Raw genomic sequence first — 27,980 nt, forward strand, 5'->3', positions numbered from 1 at the left:
GAAAAGATTTATTTTGTGGAAAATACAAGCACAAACAAATTAGTGATATCTCAACTAGATTATTCATGATAAATGTTTTCTTTTAGTATTCAGTTAAAACTATTTCAAAAGAAAGCTTTGAGAGTTTTACTATGTTTTCATAACACATTTTCCTAAGTATTTCACATTAATTTTGTGCTGAAAATTTAATGCCATATAAAAGTTTAATTAAATGCTTGTGTAGTTTGTAGGTTTTCATGAACTTTCATGAGGACGGTAAAACAGAAACAGATTTTGCTGATGAACTTCTGCTTGTCTTAAATTAAGAAACAAGTAAAGCAGCATTAGCAAATTTTCCATTCCAATTTCATAAACATTAAAGCGTTGAAATAGACTGTGCACATTTCCAGCTTATGAAAAAAGATTTGAAGGGGAAGTAGGAATAGCAATAAGAACTGACTTCAACTCTATATAGTTGATACACAAGGCATGAAAATTATTCTGCTGTCACAGGTTTCATATATATATATAAACATATATTGCTTGATTAACTATGTTTACACAATTTCCAGGGGTAAAAAATTATAATTAAATTCTGAAAAAAAGAAACACATAAAAGAAAGAAAATTCATAGGTGTTTTTTAATGAAACAAAATAAATCCCTGTATAGATATTACTCTTAAAAGCACTCAAATTAAAACTGACAATTTCCAGGCAATAAAATCTAATTTGATCTTAAATTGAAATAATATTGGTAGGATTTTAGGATGATAACTGCAAATGCTGAGCAGTGTCTCCTCTGGGCATGCATTTTGATTCATTTTTTTCTTTTTGGAGACTTCATATTTTCCAAGAAATTTCTCAGAGGTCCTTTTTATCATACAAGGTCCAAACTATTGGAAAATAAGTTTATTTTGTGTTTTCTTGTTTTGGTTTTTGGGGTTTTTTTGGGTTTATTTTCCTTACTGTTGTTGTTGTTGGGAGATTTTACAACTGAGACAGTTTGTGTATGGATGTTCACTCCTTCTGTCACACCCCCAAAAACTCTCCTTGTCTTGTCCCTGAGCAGCAGGGTTAGTGTGTACAAACCTGACCTCAGCAGATGAGCTTGTGGGCTGTGGCCTCCTCCACCATGAACCCAGGCAGAGATGATTTTCAGCACAGCTGGTGTTTGGCTTCCCTTGTGAATTCAGTCTTCTCCCTCGGCCTTGTTTACTTCTCCTTAGACCTGAGATATTTTGACAGAAGTACCACCTTTATCTTATCTGAAATTCCCATCAGAGTCCAAATTCCTGTCTGGAGGCATATTTAGGGAGGGGTGGCCTTCAGTGGACAGTAGTCCCTACAGTGGACAAAGGTACTTCGATGATCTTAACAATGTTTAAAACAGTAATCATTGATTCAGTCTCTCGCATTTGCATGATCAGTATCAGTGACAAAGTTAGGAGGAGAAGAAAATATGAAAGAAGTGAAGTAACTTAATTACCTTCAAGTCCCATTTAGTCTAAATTCTGACTAAATCCCAGAAAAGAAAATCATCTGAGTATTAGTTTTGACAAATTAATCTAAATTCTCATAGATTAATGTGAAACATTGATTTGAGGTAATACAAGTTATAGGAATGATTTTTCTGAAATCAGTATCTATAGAGGCAACATATCCTTAGGCATGAAAGTGATATCAGCTGTGTCTTTGAGCAGGGTTAAATAGCATATCTTGTTCATTGTTTCAAAGGGACAATTTTGCTACTAGAATTTTTAAACTTTTTTTTTCTTTTGCTTGGTCAATGCTTGAAAATGGATTTTTATGATTATTAAAACAGATATGCAACTATTACAAGGATCCATAATCTAAACAAAATCTAAACATATTTCAGTAGCTGAATCAAAACTTCTGTATCATGAAGATTATATGTATAATTCTTTGAAAACAGATTTTACAGTTATTAGAAATATAACCATTTGATAGTTATTTCTTTCTTATTTGATAGTTCATTTTTTATATCTTTGTTTTCTAGTAGCCTTCTGTGCATCTACCTAAAAAGTGTGTAGATGGTATGCAAAGTTGCATCTTAATACTGTCTCTAACACTCCCCATAACACCTTAATTGTAATTATCCAATCATATTCTGTAAATAACAATTTAACTGGGGCAAGCAATCGTAGACTGAAGACAATTTACAAAAACATAGGAACCGATGACATTCAGAGGATACAAAGTAAGACTTATCTACACTATCTCAAGATGCGGATAAATTTCTCTTCTGTAGTGAAATGAGTATTGGTGACTAAGGAATAACATTCCATGTACATGGAATGTAGGAATACATCCAAGTCCAAGTAATGGGGAAAAGAAAACCTGGTGTCCAGATGGCATTTTAGTTATGTATGAGAATAAATCCTAATTATGGTGAAATTAGGAATAGCAAGGGGTTGGTACAATGTTTTGTTACTAGTAGTAGCTTTTCTCCACAGGAAATCTCGAAGTTCTGTTTCTGTATGCAACAAGAAGATTTGAGATCTTTGCTACAACTGCATAGTGAATCAATCTAAATATCTATGAATATTTGCACACTCTGAAGGTGTAAATAATATACTATTAAGAAGACTAAGAAAATAGAATTTACATCCTTTCAGAAAAACTTGACATGGAAATTTTATTTTCATTTTTCTTTTTTTCTCCCAATTGCTTATTATACACAATTTTCATTGTAATTTCCCATAAATATATATGGACAAACTTGACATATTACACAGTAGTACAGGCCTGGAGTAGAAGTTAATGAACAAAAATGGATTTAAATACAATTTAATGCAATGCATAAGCACTTTACAGGGTTAATATACATTATGAACAATGAATTTTGTCAGGTCAAAAAAGGATTTGGCATCTAGAAAGTTATCATTCACTCATATCTCTTTGGAACATAAATAGCACCTCTAGCTAATAAATGATTGTCAAAAAAAAATCTAGCCAATATATTCAAGTAAAAACCATACAGTATTGCAAAATACAGAAAGGAAGAAACAACTTTATTAGTCAACAACAATGGTTACTGCACGTTTAATTATTGCATAGCAATACCAGGTTCTGTTGATAAACTGCAGATATGGTGAACTTTCCAAGTAGGCTGTAAGTGGAAAATGCAGCTGTATCACTCTTCAAGGAAGGGAATTTATGCAAATGACTTATGTACTACTCTGAAAAATCTCCCAGTAATTTTAAAGTATAACTTTTTTAAAGAGTGAGAGCCAAATGTAGACTTTTCATAGGCTTGCCTACTCGCAGACAAATTAAAACCACCAAAATCTGTAAAAGGTATGATATATTGTCAGTGTTTTTAATTACTAATGTTCTGGAGTATTTCACATATTAATCTAACAGGAATATTGTTTGCAGGGGCTTGAGTATTCTCACTTTCCATACTTGTTACAAAAAATATCATGTCCACCAATATTTTGTATGAACTGGTCATACATATCACATCAGCTGAAAACTCAGTATATTGGTTGCTGTCTGATCAGAGATCATTTAGTTATTATTTCCACAGCAATGACACCCCACCAACAAGTTCACCAACAATGTAGGTTTTGCCATCTATGTCAATGAACATTCTCAGTGATCTTAGGCTGCTTTGAACTGTCACGGTTGGAAACCAGTGTTACGTAATACTGCAGCTTTTTGAATTAATTTCTACTATAAATAAATCTAGCAGAAACTGAAAAATAGCATGTGCTCTTACAAAAAAGCTTCAAATTTTTCTGCCATTTGTGGAAGTTTTTTATTTGCTTACAATTGTGTTTCATTTATCAGGCACAACATGCAACTTACTCTAAAATATTATATATATTTTATATATACATAAATATATATAATATATATAAATTAGAGTTTTATATATAGGGGAATACATATATACACATACCACATCTGCATATATATTCCCTTATATATGTCCATATATACATTCACAGACGACATAAACCATTTTCTCTGGAAATAAGGAAAATGAAGGTTATAAACTGCTCAAAGAAGGCTTGAACGGAAATAAATAATTTCCTTTGGGGTTAACAGACTTGTTTGGATACTTATTCAAATATATCCTCTGTATTTTATAATCTACATTCAGAGTGTATGGTGGGATTTTTAAAAAATTTATTTACATAGGCTATTAAAATAATACATGTTGTGCGTTAATTTAGGGACTGATTCATTGGGAATATTATGCAGGCATAGAAAATTTGCCAGCTGTAACAAATCCTGTGTTTAATGTGTTATATCTGATGGTCCTGAGATTTGTAATGGAGAAAATAAGGCTGAAGTCTCCACTGAAGCCACATCACCTCCAATGTCTAGTAAAGTTCTTTGATTGGTATTTTTGTTTTGGCTTTAGTGGAATATGTACTAGGTCCTAGAAGGCAAGAATAGTTTGAAGAATATCTTTGAAGGAACAATCATCTCTGGTTTTGTAAAGAGCACATGAAGAATAATTATCATTCCTTGACCCCAATCTAATATTTTGTGACTACTTCCTTCAACTGCCCTATTAAAGGAAAAGCAAGCTAAAATTTGCTATTATTTCTAAACACATTTTATTTTTCATGGATGCAAAATGTTCTGTAATAGTTTTATAAACTGTTTGGATATATTAACTTTGTTACTTTCCCTAACTCAGAAATCGTAAGAAAACAAAAAGGAATAGTGGGCCAGCATCTCACAGAAAAATCATTACACTTTCGATAGCTAAATGACACACTGAGTTTTTAAACCAGATCAGTGATGCAAAAAATTCACAGGTAAGGATTAAGATTAAAGATATGTGAACTGATACAAAGATGTGGACACAGATATGCCCTGCCTTGAAAACAGAAATGTAAGCAGCTTTAAATATTTGGGAGACTTTCTAATAGTCTGTACAGGTTTTACCATTATGCATTTTTTTAACTCTATTCTTCCAGGGTTGTGCAAGTCTCCAAACTTCAGCTGAGAGGTAGATGATGAGAAAAATTTGAACTGCAAAACTACAACATGCAAATTATGTTGAAATCACACAGCAATGCTTATGCAAATTCTCATCAAAAATGTGATAGTACATGCAAGCACTTTCATTTTATATATATTTGCACAAATATCAGAAGTGCACCCACCCCCAAAAAAATTCCAAACAGCCTTTTTAAAACTGGTAAGCCATCTCTGAAAATAATTATTTTAAAATTCCCTTTATATTCCTCTCTATGAGTAGAAAAATAGTCATCTATAGAGAAACTAACAAAAATTGCCTGATTCAATTTTGTTATAGGCAAAATTGTCGGTGTCATTTATAACATGTTCATCTATAAAAGTGGTGACTGGCTTTGTTTAGTGAAATCCTGATAGCAGTCCAAAATCTGGCTGCATATAGTATCTTTAACTTATGTATCCCAGTAATATCTCTCCATTAATATTCACAGCCAGACATGAAAGAAGGAAGTGAAAAATGTTGCATTTGGCAACACAGAAAATGTGTCATTACAGGAAAAAAACCCAAGAAATATTTAAGGATAAGTCGCTACATCCCCAGTCCAAATTTTTTGTTACATCAAAACAAAGTATGGGGTGGTGGAGGTGGGGAATGTTTAAAAGGAATGAGAATTCTCTGGGAGGAACAATCATGTGCACATTGCCAAATGCTTTTTAAGCACAGTGGATGCTCATATGTAACACGACCATTAAAACTCATGTGAATTTTGCATTGATGTGAATCAGTGAAATTGCTGCCATTCACTTCAGCATAAGTGAAGCTGTACCTCCTCTCAATAAGGACAGCGTCACTTAAAAAAATCTATTTGAAGATAAAGTAAGATTTTCCCTAGCCCTGTCAAAGCAGTTCACAAAACACACTCCTGAAATAAAAGCATTGTAGTCTTTCATACAAAAAGATGCATTTCTGAACTTCATGGAAATACAGAATTAACAACAATTGCAACCACAGTTCAATGGGGAGAGATAGGAGGGGTGAAATTTTGATACGCTCCTGAAATAGTACTGAGAATTATTAGTGAAGAGTCTTTCTCTGGAGTTGAAAAGGGTAATACAGGAGAATTCTCCAGCTAATAGAGTATATGACATAAAAAAACCCAAAAGAGAGAGAAGTATCTGGATATGTATTCAAAACAACTTGAAATTTAACCCTGATATGAAATTGGGGAAAATATTATTGATGCTATCCACCTTCTTACTACTTTTAAAATTTTCACATTATATTTTCTAGAAGAGAAAAAGGGCAATCAGGCTTAGCAATACTGTACCAGAGAAATTAAAAGAATGAAGTACACATGAGTATAAAGGAAAACAAGACCAATTACGGATTTGCTTGTGCTGACTGAGACTACAGATTCTTAGAGCGCATAAGAGACGCATGTGCTAGAAAGTTGGGGTAAATTTCTTCATCACTGATCAGGGGAATGTGTTAGTACTGACCCTTCAGTGGTTCAAACTGAGGGTGAGGTAATTAAGAGAAACCAGAGCAATTCAGAGAAATTATGTATATACCCAGGTCTAATCTCAAAAGCAGAAATGTAGCAATGAAATGATTTACAGTACAAATTACAGGTCAGTGCAAGTAGGAGTGATATTCAGGAGTTTGAAGGCAAGTTATACTCATTTTGCTACTTGAGGTTCAGAATAAAGTTGATTCAAGGCAATTTATTATTATCACTACTTTTAGGAATAAGAGCTACCTGTACTAGGCAATTGCCCCTTTAGGACCTGTCATTTGGAAGACACAGGTTTTTAATTTGAGGCAGTTTTTGCATAGATACAGTTCCAATTTTCTTCACTCATTTCTGGGTTTTAACTTCTTTACTATTCAGTAATATCAAGAGTATGCTGATGGGTTTTATTTTGTTGCTATTATTAAGAGAAAGAGTAATGAAAGAGGTGTAAGGAAATGTTTAACTTGGCTCTTCCTACTTTATATCACTCTAGTTGCCTGCCACATCATTTTGCCTTATGGGTTTAAAAACTGCACATTGTTGAGTGGTGGTAAAGCAGCTCTTGCACTCCTATTAACTTTTAACATAATGGACCAGAGATGAAAGAGTAGCATCTCTGTAGAGTGTTTACAGAAATTTTTATTTCCTCTGAGATAGTGAGATAATTTTTGCAACTAGTGGTCAGATGTGTCTGTGGCTCAAGGAACTTTGTTTTTCCCTTATTTCCTATGTTGTTTTGTATTCTGAGATCCTGCATAGAACAGGCAAGTTGCCTGCATATTTCCTGAGAGACTTTTTTTTATCATCATTTTTCTGAATCCTTTATTTACTCAACAGCAACTTTCAACAGCCTTCAGTCAAAAGCTGACACTTCTTGTATTCTACCCTTATTCTTAATCATGCTCCTTTATTGCAAAGAGATAACAATAAGCACCTACAATTTTACCTCAGACATTTTGGTTCAGTTCCTGTATTAATCTCTTTTCAAATAATCTCTGCATTTCTATCAGTGGCTATCGAGAGCAGAGTGATGTTCTTGATGAGCACTCTTCAGCTAAAATTTCAGTTCATCTTTCATAATCCAGTATTTATAACTGATAATCCTCACTGTATGAAAGCTTAGTATCTATGAAACTCATCCCTTTCTGGCTACGGGCACACAAGGCCTTCACAGCTCCTGGAATTCACTCAGTATGTTTGTACAGCCATAAAGAGAGCAATGCTTCATGTCATGGGGTTCTGGCAAGGCTAAGGTTTGGATGGAGGTGCAATGTATTTACTTCCTCTCTGAAGCTGGGGCTTGGGAGAGGAACTGTAATTTTACTGGGACTGAATCATTCCTCTTTACAAAGTACACAGCTTGAGTCTGAACATGCAACCCATATTTTATCCCAAAACTCTGAAATGCACATATTTTGATTCTGATGCTCCTAAAAATTTATAGGATTTGTTGGAGAAGTTTGGTTTTCCTGAATATAACTAGGCAAAAAGTAGGTACTTAATTCTGTACCATGATGAGAGTAGATTCATATTTCTCCCCAAAACAGTGATGAGAAAATTTTAAAAACTCAGCATTATTGTGGAACTTTATAAAATGATAAACCAGTAAAACAGAAGCAAGCACTATCCATATTTTTAGAAGAAAAATTAAAATAATTTTGAACATAATAATATAAAGAAATTACTTTCTTAAAAGCCCTCCCATATCTACTAGATTTTACTATTGAGTTTTTAATTTAATTATTGGCACTTCAAAGTGTGTTTATCACAGTTAGCTCTCTGTCCAATATATTTCCAACTTTTTGAGATTTAGAAGAGGACTAAAATGAATAATTTTCTTTTCCTGGAATTGAGTGTAGGTGTATCCTGCATAAACAGAGCATAAATATTTTATGAATCAGACCCTTAATTTTCACAATTTTTGAGGTGTTTATAAGCATCCCTCCAAAATGAATAGCACCTTTCCTTACCTAGAAATAGAACAGAAATAATTTCACATATTATCTTCAGAAGCTTGCACTTTTAACTTTCAAAGCAGTACTAAACGATTTGTGTAAAGTAAAATTGTAGGTTTATGCCTTGTTTTGTCTAAAGGAAGGGGAACAATTGTGTACATTTTAATTTATATGATGGTCTGCATGAAATTGTAGACACAAGACTAAACATCCTGCATAAAACTAGTGCGTCAATACAAAGCTTCCAGACTGGCATTGTCAAGGTGCCTTGCAGCACTTTTGCTCAAAGCAGCACTACAAAAAAAGAAGTAGCTTTTCACTAAATTCCTGGGAAAGGGAAGTGGGAACTGGGAAGCTACCCATCTGCAAAGATCAGAAGTTAGATCTTAAATCTTCTCTCAAGACATCATCAAACAACTAACGACTTGTCAATAAAGCCAAACATCTACTTTGAAGTCATTGTCATGAAACTCATTAAGGCCACAAAAGCCAAGCGTTAGTATCCTTTTAACATCAGCAGATTATGAATCTAGTCCCTTTAGGAAAATGGCTTCACAGTCTGATCCAGATCCTTCAGCTACACAGGAATACATAGGCAAACAAACTGATTGCCACTCTTGTTAGAAATGTAAAACTTGGGTTTAAACCTTTTATGTACAGGCAGATTTTAGCTAGTTTGAATTAGCAAGGTATGAACATACTTTGAATTCAAATGTATATATTGAAGTACTATGTAATCAGCTATCACTGGAGGAAACTACTTCTGGAATATATTATAAATCAGCTTTTTATTGCATTTTAGAGGGGTGTTCACCAATTATTTGTCTCCTACACTTAACTTTTATATCCATAATTGCTTATGCAGCCATATTTTTTATCTAGTGGGTGTACAAAAGAGAAGAATGTTTCAGTGTGCTACAGTCAGGTATAATGTCTCTTTTGAAACAAATCTTTGACTTTATGTTCTCTTTAATATTAATGGCAAGTAGAATTTGGACAGATTATTTCAAAAGACTTTAACCACATCATAAAGGTGAATGCAAGTATCTTCCCAAATAAGAGTAGGAGATACTCTTGCACTAGATACACTTCTGAAACAAAACTGTTTGTCATTGGAAGGCTTTATAGCATGTTTTATCTGACTCTTGATTGTCCAGAGTCAAAATTCAATGGACTCATTTGCATTGAGTCACTATCTCTGTAATCATAATTTTGTATCTCTGAAACAAATAAACTGTAGATAGTAATTTAGCTTTGAGTCTTGCCATAGGGCAAAAATCTGTTCCCATCCAATATTGTGACTGATCATTTTTACCACAAAACCTGGCCTGTGTCTTGAAGACATATTCCTAATGGAAGTCATAAATATTGCCTTCTTAGCTATATTTCAGATTAAATATTGGTTTCTCTTTCTGATGGATCTTCAGGAGCTTTATCAGCTCTGCTGGAAGCATCTTCATTCTCATTGTTTGTTAATGGTTCTGCTTCCTTTGGGTCAGCGTTCTTCTGTGCTTTCTGCTTCTCATCTTCTAACTTCTTTTCTTTTGCCAAAAGCCTGTAGTTGATGGCATTGCCAATGAACAACCAGATACTGGCCACAGTCACAATCACTCCGCAGACAAAATACATGTACTTGTATTCCCCAGTAACATCTACTAACCAACCTGAAATACAAAGATAAGAAGAGAGAAAAAGTGTATTTAGACTAGGATACCAAATAAAATCCACATCTTTCCCTCGGTAAAAATATCTATATACTTTTTGGTTTTGAAGTTGGAGCAGAAATGCATTTTCAACATGTTAAAGCTGTCTAACATAGACAGTGGAACTCGTAAAAAAAACCCTGTATTAATCCAGATAGCGATTGAAGACCCTGACAATCATAAAATGTTGAAGAACAAAGTAAGTAAAGCTTAATGAATAATGACAGTTTTTCAGCTCTTTTATTTTCATTCTTTCATCATCTTATTATTTTATTCACCTCCTAATTGTGTTTTCCTATTGTTTGGAGTGACAGTCTGACACTCACTGAGGCTGCATAAAGACAATAGGATGAAGAGGTATGTGCCCTTTTAGGCTGCTGTCTCTGTGCATCAGCTGCCTGCTTTTCACTTTTACTTTCCTCTGACTGGTGAGAGATAGAAAGGCTTCTCCCTTCAGCCATCACACTCAACTGCTGAGTTTTAAACTCTGAGCCCTGTACCTAAAACTTATATTCAGACCTCTGAGATTAAATTTCTTTATGACAAGGAGAGAAAAATATAACAGTTCTTCCAATTTTTGAGACATTCCTTCTAAATTTTCCCAATTCCCAAATTAACATCTGTACGTTTCTAAGTATTTAGCTCTGAACTTTCCTACACTACAATTGAAACTCACAGGGTAAGCTGCACACTTCAATTTAGTATGCATTTAGATGCTTTTACTGGGCTGAAAACATAATGCCAGTCTATTCACCTGATACACGTTTACAAGCCATGAAATTATTCCAGACTTTTTTTTTTTTTTCACAAACTTAGTATTAGGACAAATTCAAATAGCACTGCAAGTGTACAACTCACTTATTAGTGTAAATAGTGCAATCAGTTGATTTTTATTAATGAGCAGTCTCATAAAAATATATTTAAAAACAAAATTCTGAATTAGCAATGCTTCAGCATACTATTTTAAAACATATGAACTAGTCAAAACTGGAGCTTAGCTTTTCCATATGTTCACCCCCTTTGTTCCCTCTGTTTAACAAGTTAAATCAATTATTCATGGTGTAATAGCACACAAAAAATGCTTTCCAAAACTCCTGAAAAGTTTTTGTACTGAAAAATAAATAACTATGTAAGCTACTTCTCCATAAATACTGGATTTAATATCTTTTGAGTTGATACTGATTTCAGAACCTGACTGAGAAGGTTGGACTCAGGTGGTTAGAGGCTCACACCCCCCACTAGGTGGCACAGAAAGAGTCTGTGTGAGGATACATTTTGCTCTACTTTTGCCAAAGTGGATTTGTACATTAGATGACAAGAAAAATATGGAATGCATTTAGACGTATTAAAAATTTACTTGTATAAATATTCTTTTACTAAAGTGAGTGGAATTGTTTTAGCATATTCAAAATTGCACACAACAATGCTATTTTCATAGAAATACTGACAGTAATCTGAAGTATTTTGGTATACATAAATGCTTTTAGGTACACAATCTTGCTGACTTCTGAGGCAGTGCTAATGTGGGTACAGCGCTAATGTTCATTGGGCTGGCAATCTCATTATCTTTATATTCTTATATTGTTGGCCTTATACTGCAACACACACACCAAGATACTCACCAATGCTTCTCAATAAAATTAGAGCATCTATTTTTTTAATCTCTTATATCATCAGAAATCTCAATAATATAAAGCTTACTATCAGCATTACTGAATACTAAGAAAATAGATAGCAAACAGAAAATACTTTCTGAAAATACTTTCTGAAAATGCTGTTCATTTTTGCTGCTAGAAGCTCAAGTGTCATGAATAAAGTCTAGGTGATACACCTAGGCTCCCTTTAAGCTCCCCTTACACTTGGAAAGAGAAGTTGGTGATGCAAACATCTTTCAGTCAGTTCACCCTCTGCATTGCCTTGCCCCCATCTATTGGCTATAGAAACAGGCTAAAGGACTGGCTCTGAGACGAGCTGGGGTGTGAAATGATGCCAGGGTGCAATGCTCCACAGCACCCTGATGGAATCCCACCCCGTGTGCACCCTGTCTAAAATGCTGAGCAGGCCTGTGTTCCTTCTGTCACTTTCCTGTTAGTTTTTCCTCTCTGGAAATGCCGATTCTCTCTGTTTAGATAAATTAAAGGTGCTTAAGCAAGTGTAAGTAAGAACTCTTCAGGCTGTCCCTAGGTTGGAGAAAAGTAACTGATGCAGTTATTTTTTACTATCAGGCTATTACGGTACATTTCTAGTAAAAGGAAAACATTAAGAACAATGTTTATATTAATTCAATGTTACATTGCAAGATTATACTGTAATGTCTGAAAAAAAGGAAAGAAATAGATTCTTACCTCCTAGAGGAGGGCCTATGAGCACAGGGCAACATTCCACAATGGTGACAAGTCCCACCGCACTGGAAAATCTGGAAGCTCCAACAAGATCCATCAAGGTCTCAAAAAGAACGCTGCTAACCATTCCAAATGCAAACCCAAAAAATACAGCATATATCACCAAGCCAGTGTAATTTTCTGCCAGAGGGCACAAGATATGACAGACTCCATTGTACAAGACAGCAAAACTAAAAAAATACTGAATCTTTGGCCGGATAAACCTGGAGTTTGCTACAAGTCCCATGGAAGGCCTAGCAAACATGTCTACAAAGGCTAAGATAGAGAGCAAAAAAGCAGCAGAATATTCATCAATTCCCTTGTGCTTGGCATAAGGAGCCAAGAATACTATTGGAGCAAAGAAACCAATAAACATAATGACATTTCCTGACAAATATATCAGAAACCCTCTGTGTTTGAAAAGGGACAGATCTAGATACTTATTCATAGTTTGCCAACAAGACTTCTTGCTGTTTTTGTGCAAGGCAGAATCTCCTGTGCCTTTTTCAACATCTTTTTTCACAGGAGGGACTTTTTTTGGTCCAACAGGTCTCATTAGTGACCCAGCCACACAGCAGTTCAAAAGAAGTCCTCCCAGAATAAGAAAGCTTCCTTTCCAGCCAAAAGCATTAAAGAGGAATTGATTGAGAGGTGCCAATGTGCTCAGAAACACTGGACTTCCAGCCATTGCCAATCCATTAGCGATGGGACGCTTCTTATAGAAATACTTGCCAATCATGGTCAAGGCAGGCTGTAAGTTGAATGCTAAACCCAGACCTAAACAACACATAAAAGACAGTATTATTGCAGGTCATGCAGTGGAAACCACATCTCAGCTCTTTCAAGTTATTTTTAAAATGACCAGTATCCAATACAGCGATTCTCAATATTGAAACCACTAGCATCAGAAAATGAAATACAGCCTCATTGACGTCTACGAGTGCTCATACCAAGACTGTGTCACGGTGGCATTTGGTCATTTCCCCTGCTGTGCTGCATTGAAAGCCAGAACTCCTTTTTGTGTTTCAGCAATGATAGAGACAGGGGAATCACATACAGAAGAATGATGGTATCTGTGCCTTGACTCACCATTTTTTTATTTGCTAAACTATAATACAATTCTCTCCTGGCTCATTTAACAAAACTTATTAAATGTCACCTCAGCTACAATGAATGTAGGGTTTACTTAAATGCATAAATCTCCTAATTTCCTATTTCCAACCCTAATTAAGATACAACTTGTCTGTAAAACTGGAGGATAAAATAGCAAATTATTTTCCAGCACATTCAGCTCTCCTTCCCCAGGTCACTATTAAGGAGTTTTAAAGGACACATATGGGAGCAGACCACCCACCCAGATCAGTTGAGTGTGTAAACTGAACCCAAAGCTGAACCTCTAGGCCTTCTCTCTGTATTAAGACATCTAAGCCATAAACTCTAATATGCCTCTGCTTGATGGTTCAGGAGAGAAACTCTCTTCCTTGATAGGCCCATTCCCAGACTCTGACATTACTCTTTCAGTAGGCACCATGTTTAGGATGTCAAAAATAAGACTTTTAAGGTTTAATCACTGAATAAAAACAGACTCCTTTAGTCCCAACATAAAGGAAGATGAGCCTGAATATACAGGTACTATCTCATTCATTTATTACCTGCAATATTTTACGTCTCCTTCCTTATTCTGAGAAGGGAGTTAAAAAAAACCCACAACTTTAAATAAGGAGATTTTTTAATTTACTGGTATTACAATAAGTCATTACTCTAGGTCTGTGATAGATGATTATGAATAATTTTATTTGGTGACTGACCCTGGGGGATTTTAAACAAAAAAAATATTGAACTGAAAGTTGTTAGATTTTTCTGTGAGATTATATGTGTGTAAAAAACCTACAGACATCTGGTACAAGTTTTCATAATTCTACTAGAATTTGGCTAGCCTCTGCCACCCTGTTTGCAGCGCAACATGACTGAAAGCTAAAACAACAAATGTGAAATTGTACACAAGTGACTGTAATAAGTGCTGTCATGAGCCAATCAATTTTTATACTGCAATTATAGTGCAATGTGGAAAAGTACATACATATAGCATTTATTGAATAAATTCATCAGTTGTTTCTGAATCGTCCTAAGAAATAATTTAATATCATGCCAGTTAATTTAAAGGATTAGATAGCTGAAATTAACTGATATTACTACCTTCTTGGATTGCATAGAGAATTCTTGATCAGTGAGGCTCATTTGTAGAACAATATTAGAAATAGTTTGTTATAACATAATATAACCTTTTAAACGGGACTCTTACCTCCAACCACACCGATACATATATACAGCTCAAGGACACTATTGCAGAAAGAGGATGCAATCATTCCAAAAGAACAGAGGATACCCCCTGCTATCATCACAGGCCGACTACCATACTTATTCACCAAAATGCTGCTTATGGGACCTGTTGGTAGAAAGAAAATGCAATTTCAGGTAACAGGTAACTCTATCTTTGTATTTACAACACATTGGAATGCTTTCCTCTTCCATCCCAGAAAACGTTAAACTGTTTCTATACCAATCTGTCTTACAAACACTCTGAAATTGCAGACACAAGACTGGATGTGGATATACTGCCTCCATGACAATATAAATATTGATTAGTTATGGAGATGGATAAAAAGATTAAAGACATCAGACAAACAAGAGGGATTGTTACAGTTCACGAACAATCAATACCAAGATCGGTCAATGAAAGTTTTGAAAGAGCAAGGACTGAAGAATTTCAAGTATGAGACAGGTATCAAAACTCCATAGAGCAGGAGGAGCCTCCAGGCAAGCAGACTAAAATTACTTAAAACTGCAGCATGTCCTGCACCCCTACTTAGAACCACACATAGGCTTAAAAATATTGTCAAATCAGAACATAAATCTCTGGCCTCTGAGGCTTGCTTTCCCTTACCTTATCAAGAGAGGAGTACTAATGCACAGTAAGATAACTACAGACTGCCTGGGAAAATCTAAAATGTGGTTTAGCATAAAAACCTATAAAATTTAAAAATATTGCTCTAGGTCCATTTTCCAGTTTCAACTGCAATTCAGTTTATGGTATAATTACATCCATACTAACCAAACAGCTAGTGTGCAATTTAGCATGACATACATTATATGTTTTTGAACAACCTTGGCTAGAATAGATGGTGTGCTACATATCAAGACTAAGAGGTTGTCAAAGCTCTTTAGGTAAACCTGCATAGCATCTGGTTGCACTATATTTGGTCCAAACCATTACAAACAGTCTTGCTTTTGCAATAACATAAGTTATCCAATACAAATTTTTTTAAAAATAAAAGCAAAGAACCCAAAAAACCCAACATCATAGAAAGCAATGCATTTCAAACTTAAGACAGAGGACATACCTAGCACAAAATGGAATGCCTTGATTTGCATCTGAGTTCCCTGCACTATACTGGTAACAGTTTTAAGTCTCTTTTTTTATGAAAATCTAAAGGAATAAATCCCAGAAACTTCATGCAGTGAAAAGCCAAATCAAATGAAATTTAAAAGTGTGCTTTCATAGGCAAAGTTATATTTTAGACTCCAGTCTTTGAATTACCTTAAATGCATTAGAGAATTATTATTGATAGGCTGAAAATGTTAATTACTATTTGCATATACACAACAGAAGTCTTAAAAATATGCCAAATGATCAATTTTTACCTTACTTCCTTATGGAAATAAGCTTCTACAATAGAGTTGTCCTGTGCCTGCCTGTCTTTTCTAATAGCTCATTAATACAGAGATCAACTTGAAGTTAACTTGACTAGAAAGCAAAGATTTGAGTCATGTTTGGATCTTAGTTTGTGAATTCATTAAATAGCTTGAGTCCCAAGGAGTCTTAAGCATAGCTATATATTGAAGCCCACAGACTTAAACATCCACAAGCATGGAATGGACACCGAAATAGACAACAGCCCAGGGACTTATTAAAAGACTTTAGAACACTAATGAAGCACTAAAACGTTTAACTGACAGCTTACATGATGACATGACTAACATTTCTTTATTTCCATTAGAAGGGAGCCACTAAGCAGAACTGTGATAGAAAGGCTTTCCCCTTTGAGACCATATGAAGAAAGCAGTGAAACATGGAAGAACATGATTTCTTTTTATAGATTTATGTTTCGAAAATTAATGGTTGGGCTTGTGTCTGAGTTAGAAAGCAAGCCCCTTTGAAATATGTAAACAATAGAAATAATTTCTCTAAGTAAAAAAAAAGAACTTTTTAACTGGAAATCTCTTTTTAACTCAAAGCAAAAAGTTTCATCCCATTATCAAATAATAGCTGTAAGTTTAAAAATAAATAAATCTAAGGCAAGTAAAAAATCTAGTTGTTATTGCTAAACACAGTAACAGTATTCACTTACGACATATAAAAACAATTATTTTTAATTTTTTTAATTATTTCCCAGTTCTTCTTCCTGTGATGACATGGAAGTATTTACAAAATTGAAAATGAAAAACTTGTTTAGTGCTTGCTAACAGACAGTTCCTTACCAGGAACAGGAAAACTGCATCTCTGCTGATCTTCACTGTAGCAGTTAGGCTGGGACTTTAAGTTACAGCTTTCCAGATCAAAGCACATAATGTTAGCTTCACCTACAAGACCTAATAACTGAGCTCAAATATGGATGTATTAATTCAGATAGGTTGTCTGAGCCTGATTCTATACTTTCAAATTACATAAATTTGGAATGTATCATGAATTTAAAAATCCTTCAAGTATAATACTCCCTTTGAGGTGTTTTCTTTAAGTTGATGATATGTACTTACCACCACAGCTCCCTTAATTTGAGGTTTTCTTTATGTATATTCCAGTATTTTAATTTAAAATTTGTGCATGTGGGAAATATTAATTTTTGTACAAGCCACAAAGTTAGTTTAAGCTCCCTAAATTATCTAGGACACTCTTCCAATGTGATAAGTAGGTTAAACATTTTATTCTGACAACTGTGTATACACTTTGTTATGAAATCTCATAAAATAATGCATTTTCATGCCTTAACATAGATGTTTCTAAATAAATTCCAGCTGTTTTCCTGCCATCATATGTTTTATAGCCTTGTACAAATTTCTTGCCACATCTAACATCTTCTACAATTATTTAAGTAATACTCACATGCCAGCATTCCCTGTATATTCTTTCTTTTTAGACAATGGAAGATTAAGCTGTTTAAATACTATTACACTGCCAAAACCTTGCTATACATTAATATATGTTAATGCACTAAAGGACTGCTGGATCTCTGAATCTACTTTTCCAAAGCCTGAAGTAACTGCATAACAGATGTTAAGTCAGGAGACCCACAAGAATATTTACTCTGGTCTCTCCCTTAACACCCACTAACCATCAGCCACAAAAGATTATACACTCCCTAAAGCAAATTTAAGACCATTATCATAATATGCTAACACTCTCACAGCTGTACTTTTGTTTTATATCTTTCTGTTTCAGGCAAAGGACCAGGCTGTGAGGCAGCAACTGTAACCAGCACCACTGAAAAACAGTTTCAGCAAGGGCTGTGCTTTATAAGACAAGAAAAAATAGCTGCTTTTCACATTGTTTGTCATTATGCCAAGGGAAAAGTAGCAAAAGTCATTTCAGCTGTGTGAGCAGAGATGGGATCATGCATTTTGGAGATGTTTATGATGTTTCATACAAAATCTATAATACTGTGACACCTATGCTCTGTTTCACAGGTTCAAAAGAGCATTTACTTGCACTTGTGCACAAAGAAGTTGGGGATGCTAAGAGTACATTTAGATTAGATGTCATGAAGAAAATCTCCCCTGTGAGGCTGGTGAGCTGCTGCAAGGGGTTGCCCAGAGAAGCTGTGGCTGCCCCACCCCGTAAGTGTTCTAGGCCAGGTTGGATGTGGCTCTGAATATTCCAGTCTACTGGCAGATGTCCTGTCCATGGCAGGGGGGTTGGAACTAAATCATACCATCAGTCATAGATTGGCCTGGGTGGCAAGGGATTTTAAAGGTCATCTAGTTTCAAACCCTTTAAGGTCATTTGCAAAAAAATGTCTCTCCATCCTTCTTGGAGGGTCCCTTCAAGTAGTAGAAGGCCATAATTAGGTTACACCACAGCCCTCTCTTTTCCAGGCTGAACAACCCCAATTCTCTCAATCTTTCCCCAAAGGAGAGATGCTTCATCCCTCTAATCATCTTGGTGACCTCCTCTGGACTTGATCTAACAGGTCAATGCTCTTTCCTGTGCTGGGCATCTCACAGAGGGATGCAACACTGCAGCTTGCAGAATATAGGGGCAGTACAGAGCAGAGCAGAGAGGAATCCCCTCCCTGGCCCCGCTGCCCACGCTGCTTTGGATGCAGCCCAGGACACGTTTGGCTCTCTGTGCTGGGAGTGCCCATGGCTGGGACATGTCCAGCCTCTCCTCCCCCAGCACACCCGAGTCCCTCTCAGCAGGGCTGCTCTCCATCTGTCCATCCCCAGCCTGTGCTGATACCAGGGTTTGCCCCAGCCCAGGTGCAGCACCCTGCCCTTGGCCTTGTCAAACCCCATGAGATTCCCATGAACCCACTGCTCAGGTCTGTCCAGGTCTCTCTGGATGCATCCTGTGTCAACTGCACCACTCCTGTGTCACCTGCACTACTCAGCTCAGTGTCATCTGCAAACTTGCTGAGGGAGCACTTGATCCCTTCATTCCTGTCATTAATGAAGATATTACATATTATAATTTATAATAATAAAAAATAAAGTCCCAGTGCAGACCCCTGAGAGACACCATGTGTCACAGATGTCCATCAGGACTCTGAGACATTGACCGCTATCCTCTGGAGGTGGCTGTCCGACTAATTCCTTATCCAGCTAAAGTCCACTCATCAAGTCCATCTCTCTCCAATTTAGAGACAAGGATGCAGGGGTCAGGTCAAAGAATTTCCAGAAATCCAGAGAGATGACCTCTGCAAACCAAATATTATGCATTCTGTGACAGTTTAATCTCTCATTCAAAAGCTTTTGTTAAATTCTTTTAGTATTTTTGGACAGGCTTTAGACAGAAAAAAAAAAATATTAAAAAGTCATGCAACTATTTTTGCATTTTTTTTATATTTGTATTTTTTATCATGTTTCTGGGAATGGTAACCTGCATTTCTGACATATCCCATGCGTTTGTGTAACAGCAGTGAAGTAAATTAGTTCAAGAATCCTTGGACAGTTTTCTCTGTAGTTCTCTGTGCATTTGGCAGCATTTTTTTTTCCATTTCATATAACATTTACAACTGGCTGCACTGATTCCATAAACCTAGAAAACACAGTAACCTTGACAGAAAGCAATGAGAAAATATGCTCTTGCAGTAAATACCACCAAACAGAAATGTGTAACAATGAGTTAGGGCTGTTAGACTATGAGAGAGGAGAGCTCAGCAGCTAAAAGCTCAGCCTGCCAGGGAGGACGCAGTCAGCTGCTCAACCATCTATCACACTTGGCTCTCCACTTCCCCTGCTCTTAAATACATTCCCTCAGTGTCATTCTTCTGAATGCTCACATTCTCACTGGTGTCCTGAAGGAGCCTTGTATTCCATCAAGCTTTTATCTTTTGATCTCTAATGAACATTAATTTGACCTTCATCTATTCCTTGGAGGTTTATAAGGAATGTAGTAATTTTATCTGGTAACACACAGGAGCCTGATGGAAGAGTGCTCAACTCTGGCTTCTTCCTCACGGTTCTTCCTCCCAAAAAGACTACACCTGCAAGTTTTGAAGTGAAGTGCTGAGGTCAGAAACACATATGTCTGACTGCAAATATAAGCTGCCTTTTCCTGAAATGTTCAGGAGAAACAAAAGAAGTGATCAGTGGTGCTGGTACTTGCTCTAAATGTATTGCTTTTATGGAGGCATCACTTGATCTGCTTTGGTATTTGTGCTTTTCTAGCAACACATCAGAGACATGAATCAAGGGTTTTACATATTTTGATTAAAGCTCTTGTTTGGCTTGCAGGTTTTTTTTTGTTTGTTAGGGCGCAAATGTGTATGGAGTTATGGACCATGTAATTTAGAAAATGTCTTCAAGTTAGCAAATTGCTCTATATCTATGAATTTTAAAAAGCTGGAAAAGTGCCCAGTTTTTAATCAAGGAGTAGCCAGACTGATTATTATTTACATGGATACGTATCAATGCTTTATATTAATTATGTTTTGCATGCTCTACTGCAGAATTTTTTTTCATGAAAGGCAAAAACACTTGATCACAATGCAGAAGACTTTAAGAAAAATTCTGACATTTCTTTTGAAATGAACAATATGAGATTTCATCATATTTAATAGGAAATTAGTGTAATTCTATGAGCTACTGAACACTCAGCAGATTTCAGAAACATATATGTAAAACACCGAGTAAAAAAGCTCTGGCCCAAAATTAACTGCCCACATTTCATATTGACACCTTTATCATGAAAAGAAATAAGATGCAGAAAAATATTTCAGCATTCTTTAAAAGTTTCCTTATATTTGGTTTCCTGTGTATGCACATGTGAACACAATAATTGTAGATGTTCATTACTCACCACCTTCTATTTATTATTCTCTATTATCATTCATTATTTTTATAACCCCTAAAAAATTCCTGGCTACTTTTCCTGGAAGCAGAATAATACTTTGTCAATTCTGCCCAGCAGAATTTTAGAGAGCAAAAAGTCATAACAAATACAATAGACCAGGCTATTGTATTCTTAGGAATGTATTCTCTCCAACTCAAACCAATAAATTTTTCAGATAATGCATTTACACTGAAAGATTCAGCCAACTTCAGTTAAGATTAATATTGTCATTTGGATTTCTCTGTCTTCTACAAATTGCCCATCATATTAAAGTTCATACAATATCCCATTCCCATCCTGCACCCCATCCTACAGTTTATTTTTTTTCTTCCAGAATAATATTATAACTAACTCAACTTAGAAATTATCCCTTATATACTGTTGCAGGCAATAATATGTAATTTCAGAGATAGCGCAAGACACTTCTTCCTCTCAGTTGCTCCTTTATCATATTCCTTTCTGCTCTCAGTTTTGCACTGTATAATTAAACTTCAAATTGAAAATACTGAATCTATTACCTATGATGTGTCTCTGGACCTCTTACTGTGAATTATGGATCATGAGTGGATCATTAAATCTCATCTACATACTTAGAATAAATGTGATGAGAAGTATAAATCTGTATGTATGTATTTATAACTTGGAAGTGTCCACAGAAGACATCATATTTAGGTCATTGTCAATAACACTGTAAGATTATTTCCAAATGCACTTAACATATCAGTAGCATCAGGCTTAAACTCTATTTTATAGAAAAAAACCCAAAACTTAAAGCATTATCATTTTAATTACAGCTTTTTTACTAATATCCAGTAAAATGCATATGGCGTCTTTCAGTGCTAACATTTAGAAGCCTAAGTGTGTCAGTTTCCCAAACTCCTTTACAAACCATAAATTAGACCATAAATTAAACCATAATTTCTAAATAATTTGATGCTAATAAAATATTATACTTAGTAATAAAATAAATATTTAATGATACATCGTTCCCAGCATGCTGAGGGAGTGGGAACATGGAGGGAAAAGGGAAAAGGGAAGAGTGAGGGGAAGAGAAAGGACAAACGAAACAGAAGGGGGAAGGGAATTTATCTGTGTTTTAAAGACGCCATATAAAATCTGAACTAAGCATTCTCATTAGTTTTTGGCACCAATTTAGAGTCTAAGTGGAGACAGTGGTAGTGTATTAATGGGACCATACTAGTTCCCCACTATTTTTCAAAATACATTCAGCTGCCAATTAAAACTGAGACTCTCTGTAAAGCTTCATTTGCTTTGGTTTTTTCCCTGTTTTCAGACAAGTGAAAAAATAGCACATGCTTATATTGAGAAAAAGCTGTTATATTATAGAATTATATATAAAGTAAAAAACACTGACTATTTGTCCTCCTGGTCAAAAAGACTAAAAGCAATATAAACTGTTAAATGCTTAGAAACATGAAGAAAAAGAAATCAAAATTAGAATAATGAACAGCCAAAAGTTATCAAAATAACTCTTGATCAAAAACAGTAACAAGATTTATGTGATGTGATGTTTTTCATTTTGTCAATGCATGTTCAACTGTGCTCAAATTAGTAGCCTTTATTAAACCCTAAAAGAAGTTGAAATTTTGAGGACAACTCAGTCAACATGCATAAAATTCTGAAAGTGTCCCAACCCAATCATTCAATGAGCCTATGATTTCCAATTTGCTTAAATTTGAGACAACCTATATTTAACTGCTTTCTAAAAATAATATTTAGTAAAATATTTACTGAATAATCAAAAATTTAAGAGTGGTTTCTAATATCTTCTCACTCTATTTTCCTTGCATGTCTCTAGCCTTTTATGGACAAACACATGTCTCAGAATAACTCTATGCAATGAAATTGATGGAGAAATCAGATAAATTTCTTAAATCTTTACATCTGAGTAGATATCAGTTTATCTTTGCATATTCCCATACCCACCTCACATATGTTTTCTCATCAGAACTGTCACTTTCAGATTTCCATCTGCTTTAGAAAAAGCTTTACTTGATGTGGTTTCAAATTTTTAAATTGTTCTCTGTGTAGAGTCACATGCCATTTATTTTGTGGACTCAATCAAAATTAGAATAAGTTATGACCAAGTTAGGAGTGAAAGAGTCAGGAAAAAATACTAGAAAAAGCCTGGGACTTGGACAGTGGAAAAGAAATATATTATAAGGGAGTTGGACAAAGGCTGTTATGGCATTTGCATTTTGGCTGGACTAGAGAGGAAACAACATTCATAACATTCTCTACACATTCTGCTTTGTAGAGCAGAAGATGCACCTCCATAGACAAGATTTTCTGAAAGTGAGCGGGTGGGAAAGTCTAGGTTGGCTCTGCTTACATGAACAAGGAGTATTTGAGCTCTGCTTCAAAAAGCAACATGAAGGGGCTTGGTGACCTAGTCCCATCCTCTTGCACCTGAAGATAGTATCTGTGTGGCTTTTGAAAAAAGAGGGTTTTTTTTACCTGCTGTGAAGAAATAAAACAACCTGCCACTGGCAGAAACCTTATTCTCCATCTAGTAATATAAAGCAGCTTTCTAATGACTGTGATGCATCATAAATTCAAAATAAATTAGTGCCCATTAAAATACAGGCTTTTCATCATTTGTATTACAGATACTGCTGGAGCATCATGCATTTCTGGAGCTACCTTTCCACTAAAGAATTATGTTGACATTCTTCAGCAAGAACATATTAAAATAATCCAATGAAATATACCTACTTCTGCAAAGATTTACTATGTGTGCCTGTGAGGAGAATATTACTGAGGTTTACTGAGGAAAGTAATATTTTCTTCCTACAAGAGGAACTACATTTCTTTTAGTAAGTTTTAATACATCTTACTGGAAAGCAATTGGTCAGAACTTTGCCTGATCTAGGCAATGTGCATATCTGAACACCCTGTCAGGTAATTTTTTTATAACATCAGGTGAAATAATCTGGAAGAAATTCCATAATACAAATTTGTTCTTGTCTTAACCCCATTTGCCACTTCAGCTCTGGCTCTCTGAGCATAGGGTCAAGTGCTTTGCACTCAGCTTACTGTTTACATTTGAGTAAGTAAATATGAAGAGCTTCTAAATCACAGTGGCAAATGTAACCTTGCACACTCTTTCCACAGGTATAAACTATGGTGCTGTGTAAAAGACAAGAGAATCACTCCCATATATATTATGTGGCATGCTAGTTGATTTTTAAGGAACAATACAGAAAATTCAAAAAGCATTGCATGAACCAACTTTATGCTTTAACATCAATTTTATTCCCAAGCTGAAATAGAAACTTCAAGCCTCAGAACTTTCAGTTAAATTAAAACTCTTCAAAAAAACTCACTCTGAAATATCTCTAGTGTGTTCTGCCATATAAATAAACAAATTAAAAATATAACTGTGTGGCATTACCAGGAACTAATTCTTCCTCTTAGCTCAAAATAATTACAAACATTTTTTCCAAGGTTATTAGGTATCATATTGCATATCATTACCAAACAGTCTTAGGAAACTTGCAACTCTACAGTTTCTTATTTTAGTATAAGCCCAAAGTGGTGTTTATTACTGTATATGCAGTCACCTAACACAAACTGAATTTCTCTCTGAGATGAACTGCCACATCTCATTCTGTGAGGTGTACTCCTCTGAGTGATTGTTCATGTAAGGGGACTTGAGCCCCTTAGAGTCATCTCCAATGTTGACTACATTCTTTTCCCATGTGAGAATCATAAATTTTAGGTCACTACCTGGAAATGTTTTGTTACAGAATATGTTGTTTCAGTGAATAATCCTTACAGTCACAGTCCCTGATTCCTGATTTCTCAGAGAACTTTGCAGCACTGGAGCTCTATGGAATCCAATAAATTAAAATCCAAATTAGGACATTCATACTTTAGGTCAAGAATTAGGTGAATTACTTAGATTTTTGTTTTCCATTTATGAAGCAGATATCAGCTTACTAACAAATAAGTCAGAAGTTTTATCCAATGACTACTTCAATAAAGTGAATACCACCAGCTTTCCTCAAATCCTGTAAATCTTCAAAGCTAGTATTCTATATCTTATTTATATTTTATTTGGGGGAAAAGATATTAATCATTTATGAATCATGTCTTTTTAAGGTGAATATAAATAAAAATGAGATCTTAATGAATGCCTCTGAAATCATATAAGTCATTGAAGGTGCACTGTCAAGAAATCTCGATGTTGCAAACACACCTAACGATGAACATATTTGCATAAATATATAAACATGTTTATATGTTGACTTATTGACTTTAGGTAGGTGAAAAAAAAATTTAACTTTGAACTTTATGAGATCAGTAAGGTATTTAAAATGAAGTATTTCTTGCAGGATAAGCACCAATGCTCATACTTGGAATGGAGTCCCAGGCAGTTGTTTTAGATGTCTCTCACAAGAGAGTAACATCATCAATAAAGGTGTTCCTTCTCTCCAGCTTTAGACCCTTATGCTCCTTAATCAAATGTTTCGTGGTACCCATTCTGGGGCTTTGGTTTCTTATGGATTGTATAGTTCTTCTAAAGACAATCTTTAAGTTAAATATTGAGAAGTAAAACCTCCTGTACTTTATTTATTTACCTCCTGCTCTGAAAATTACAACAATTCTGACAAGGCAAGTAATAGCAGACTCGTTCACTTTATTACATACACTTAAAGCTTAGCAATGCCACAAAAAGGAGAGATTAATTTTGCAGGTTGGGTATATGCCAGTAATTCAAATAATTTAGACCAGCACTGCTCTAGAAGCTTTTCTGAGTGAAATTTTACTTCCAAGGACATAAGATTACTCCACCTTCTAGGGAAGGCCAAATAGGACATTCGCTGCCTCCTTTCGTGCCAGTCCCATCTTGAAAACTGCTGCAGAGTTTTTGGGAAATCCTGCAAATCTGGAAGCAATATATGTGGGACCGAGAAGCTCATCCTTTTAAAAGAACTACAAATTTCAGTCAGGCAAGTTCTGTTCCAGGAAGAGCAAAGGATTCCTCCATAGAGCAGTATGAGTAAGGTTTGCAGCATGACAAAGTTGGTGCTGCCAGCTGATACTGATAAGAGAAGTGTTTGGGGATCTTGTTACAAAGAGACTGAACTGTATTTAACTTTTAAATCATTCACAGAGCATAAGAAAATATAACAGGTCCACAGATTTCTATCAGCTTATAATCAGCTACAGAAGAATGTAAACCTAGACAATTATTAGACAAGCCAGTTATGGGTTTTTTTTAAGTGCTTATGGAAGAAAGGGAATTACGGGTATGAGGAAAGTCATTGCAAGGTAAGAGAAGATTTACAAGCTCAAAGGTACTGTTAAAATTACCAGGTATTTTTAATAGGACTAAAACTAATGCAACTGAGTCAGTGTCACTGGAACTTAGGAGAATTATAACCCATTCAACATACAAGAAGATTAAAGAAGAAATCAAACCTTAACACAACAAGCTTAAAACCCCTAACAATGGGTGTGTATCTCAAATAAGAATGTTCTTAGATTTCAAGGTCTCTAGGTAGCAAAATATAATGTATTGGTGTAGGGCAACAATCACATAGGGCGGCATCAACTCAGATTTGTGGAGACTTTGAACTTTACCTCCGGATTCTTTTAGCACTCAAAAGCCAAAGAGGTCTTTGTATTTGATGTGTTTTGGACACTTAGCTTCAGAAGGAATGAATTAGAAATTCCCATCTTTATTGACTGACAACAGAAGATGTCTAGACAACTGGTCAGATATAGGTGCCTTTGCTGAGGAACATGAAACACATGAATCCTGTTCATATTCTCTCCAGCTACTATTGCAAAAAAGCTGTAAGGATACCATTACTTTCTTCAAAGTTTTCTAAAAATTAAACCTCTTAATGGTACATGTTTCAAAGTATTACACATAGAAAACCAAACGGGCACACATTCCCATCATCAGTGCGAAACTGTTAACAGATATGTTTGAACCATATGAGGAAATCAACATCTTATTTCACAATAGAGTTCCTGTTTTAATCACATTCTTTCATTTGGATGTCATGTCATAGTAGACATTACTCCAAACAAAAATCAGAACTGCAGAACTGCAATGTAAATACTTTACTGTTTCTTGACAACAAAACAACACCTGCCAAAATTTGTGGAAAAGAAAGCTAAGATTTTCTTTGGCTTGTATGCACCAACAAAACATGTATTACCTACTAAAGCTGCATTTGTTTGTGTTCTTGGAGGTACAGAATCTCAACAGAATATCACTATTAGATTAAAAGGTTTTTGACCCCTAAATATTGCTTCATATGGTTTATGCATTTAAACACATTTACCATGTGGTCTTTGCAAAAATCTTCAAAATTAGTGAATCAATTTAAAGAGTACCTAATATAATCATAAAAAACATTCTAAACCATCACATTTTTTTATTTCTGCTGTTCCTCTGGCATCACCGTAAGCCTGTCACATAGTCTCTGGCACACTCACCCCTGCTAATGACTGCATAACTACATATCTTGAACCACAGTACGTCTCAGCTGTTGCCATTTGATACTGGCTCAGAATACCTTCTAAACATATCAGTACAACTCTGTTTTCCTTGAATATACTCTTCAAAATAAACAAGGGAATAGTTAGACATTCCAAAACAATGGACCAGTAAAATTCTATAATAAGTTCTTTGTAAAGTGCTGGGTTTATTCTTTCATTTGAAGTGCTGGGTGACTACAATGGTATACACAGACTTTTCCTTCCCCACGTTCTTCTCTGGTATCTGCATAAATGTCTCATGATTCCCAGTTGCGCTAGACCATTGTTCCATTACCTTTGAATTACCCAACACACATCACGAACACAGCCATTGTATGATCCCCTGAAAAACTATATGGGAA

At 35.2% G+C, this 27,980-nt stretch overlaps 1 protein-coding gene across 1 annotated transcript in view; it reads right to left on the minus strand.

The window, feature by feature from the left end:
- Window positions 1–2,632: 2,632 nt before the first annotated feature.
- Window positions 2,633–27,980, minus strand: part of SLC16A7 (solute carrier family 16 member 7) — a 78,146-nt gene continuing 52,798 nt past the window's right edge. The window contains exons 3-5 of the mRNA XM_030959726.1: window positions 14,794–14,937; window positions 12,456–13,268; window positions 2,633–10,071 (exon numbers count right to left, since the gene is read on the minus strand). Coding sequence (XP_030815586.1) covers window positions 9,800–10,071; window positions 12,456–13,268; window positions 14,794–14,937 — 1,229 coding nt within the window. The 3' untranslated portion in view covers window positions 2,633–9,799. The remainder of the gene's footprint in view (window positions 10,072–12,455; window positions 13,269–14,793; window positions 14,938–27,980) is intronic.

The sequence above is a fragment of the Camarhynchus parvulus genome, chromosome 1A, assembly GCF_901933205.1.
Source record: "Camarhynchus parvulus chromosome 1A, STF_HiC, whole genome shotgun sequence".
In the NCBI taxonomy this organism is placed as follows: domain Eukaryota; kingdom Metazoa; phylum Chordata; class Aves; order Passeriformes; family Thraupidae; genus Camarhynchus; species Camarhynchus parvulus.